Source organism: Oryx dammah, unplaced genomic scaffold, assembly GCF_014754425.2.
Source record: "Oryx dammah isolate SB20612 unplaced genomic scaffold, SCBI_Odam_1.1 HiC_scaffold_11204, whole genome shotgun sequence".
Classification (NCBI taxonomy): Eukaryota; Metazoa; Chordata; class Mammalia; order Artiodactyla; family Bovidae; genus Oryx; species Oryx dammah.
Window position 1 is genome coordinate 50,098 of NW_024080597.1, and position 2,093 is coordinate 52,190.

The following is a 2,093-nucleotide window of genomic DNA, read 5'->3' on the forward strand; positions in this document are numbered from 1 at the left end:
CTCAGTGTGTAAATGGCAGGATTCAGGATGGGTGTAACCAGAAAGTCTAAAATGGCAAGAAACTTATCCACTGGCACCGTGGGAAATGGCCACATGTAAACAAATACGGATGGTCCAAAGAACAAAACCACCACAGTGATGTGTGCTGACAAAGTAGAGAGGGCCTTGCGCAAGCCATCTGAAGAGCGTTTCCATACAGTGACCAGGATGAAAACATAGGAGATGATCAACAAGAAGAAAGTGCCCATGGATATGAACCCACTGTTGGCAGTGACCATGAATTCCATTCTGTAGGAATCTATGCAGGCAAGTTTGATAAACCAAGGAAGGTCACAGTAAAAACTATCAATTTCATTAGGACCACAGAAAGGCAAATGGATCACAAGTGCTAACTGGACCACTGAGTGAATGAGGCCAATAGCCCAAGCACCACACAGAAGCAAAAGGCACACCCGTTGGCTCATGATGGTCAGATAGTGCAGGGGCTTACATATGGCCACATAGCGGTCAAAGGCCATGGCAGTGAGCAGCACCATCTCAGATCCACCCAAGATGTGAAGGACAAATATCTGGGTGACACATGCCTGGAAGGATATGGTTTTGTGCCCAGAGTGGAGGTCAGAGATCATCTTAGGCACCGTTAAGGTAGAAAGACACAAATCAAGAAATGAGAGGTTGGCTAAAAGGAAGTACATGGGGGAATGTAGATGAGGGTCAAAGGTCACTGCAAACACAACAAGGAGATTCCCCAGAACAATTGTTACATAAAACACTGTAGAGAAGGCAAGGAGGAAATGCTGCACTGGTCTAGAGGTAGAAAGTCCCAAGAACACAAATTCAGACACCGAAGAGTCATTTCTTTCATACATTGGCTTTTTCTGATGATACCTAAAATCCAGAAACAAAATAACCAAAGAACTTATCAAATGTCAATATTTAAAGTAACAGATTTAAGCTTTTATCAAATTCAGTTTTGTGAAGGAAAAAATCTTCACTAACAGCCATTAATATTTTATAAAATATCATGAATTAATTTACTTCTCTAAGTAACGCAACTAATGAGTATAACTCATATCCTAATGAGTATTTACTATACCTAAGTCCAATATGTCAAGTTCTGAGGTGAAAGAGAAAATCTGACTTTTGAAGTTTTACAGGTTTGATCTGGATGGGTAGATACAGGTAGATCAACATTAAATAACTTTAAATACAGATACATCTCTGACAACTAATTTGAAGGAAATATCAGAGGGCTATGATAATGTGACATATCACCATCATGATTAGTTAGGCTCTGTAAAATATGAGTTATCACTGAAAGTAAGTACAGTAGTCCAGACTTTGGAAATGCCATGGCCCTGAGACACAGGCCAGGGGAACAAGAATATGAATGACTAAAATCAGGCTGGAGAAATAGGCCAAACAGGATGAAATCTTGGATCCACGATAAGAATTTTGCTTTTTACCCTAAGAGCAGTAGGAAATCTTGAGGGATATTCAGCGGATCATATTTCTGTTTTCAGAGAGTTATAAAAATCTCCATGTAAAGAATGGAAGGAGAGGGCCAGAATAAACGAGTAACCTCAAGAGACTATTGAAGAATCATATCACACCAGTGTGGACAGGGTGAATTATTCAATCAATGGTGTTGGCACAACAGGTAAATTTGTAAATACATAGATTATTGCCTCTCATCATAAACTCGAGAGTTTCAAAATGATATTTAAACATCAAAAAGGGTAACAAACCAAAAGAAAGAAAAATAATATTTTAACAAACATTTAACATCTAAAAGTCATTCTAAGAATATCTAGTTAACAAATGAGGGAGGAAAAATAGTTGGCATTATCCATAATATTCAATTCTTACTATACTTAGATATAGGTATATGTACAAAGTTTGCATATAGCTACATAGATATCTTATATAGATATATAAGCACTATAAAATAACAATTAAAAACACACTGAAAAACAAGTTATAAAATATCAGACAGATGACTAATATTTCTATGATGAAATCAGTTCCTTCAGATAGATAAAGATAGAAAGTGTGGTATACGAAATTTACAAAGAGAAAAACATAAGATGACT

General features: G+C 37.0%; 1 protein-coding gene across 2 annotated transcripts in view; it reads right to left on the reverse strand.

The window, feature by feature from the left end:
* LOC120860832 (olfactory receptor 4F6-like) overlaps positions 1-869 on the reverse strand; it is a 1,486-nt gene extending 617 nt beyond the window's left edge. Inside the window, exon 1 of one of the 2 annotated variants that reach the window (XM_040236539.1) lies at positions 48-869. In XM_040236539.1, the coding sequence (XP_040092473.1) occupies positions 48-869 (822 nt within the window). Of the gene's footprint in view, positions 1-29 lie in introns of both variants that reach the window. The other variant, XM_040236538.1, reaches the window with a different exon arrangement.
* Positions 870-2,093: the final 1,224 nt, after the last annotated feature.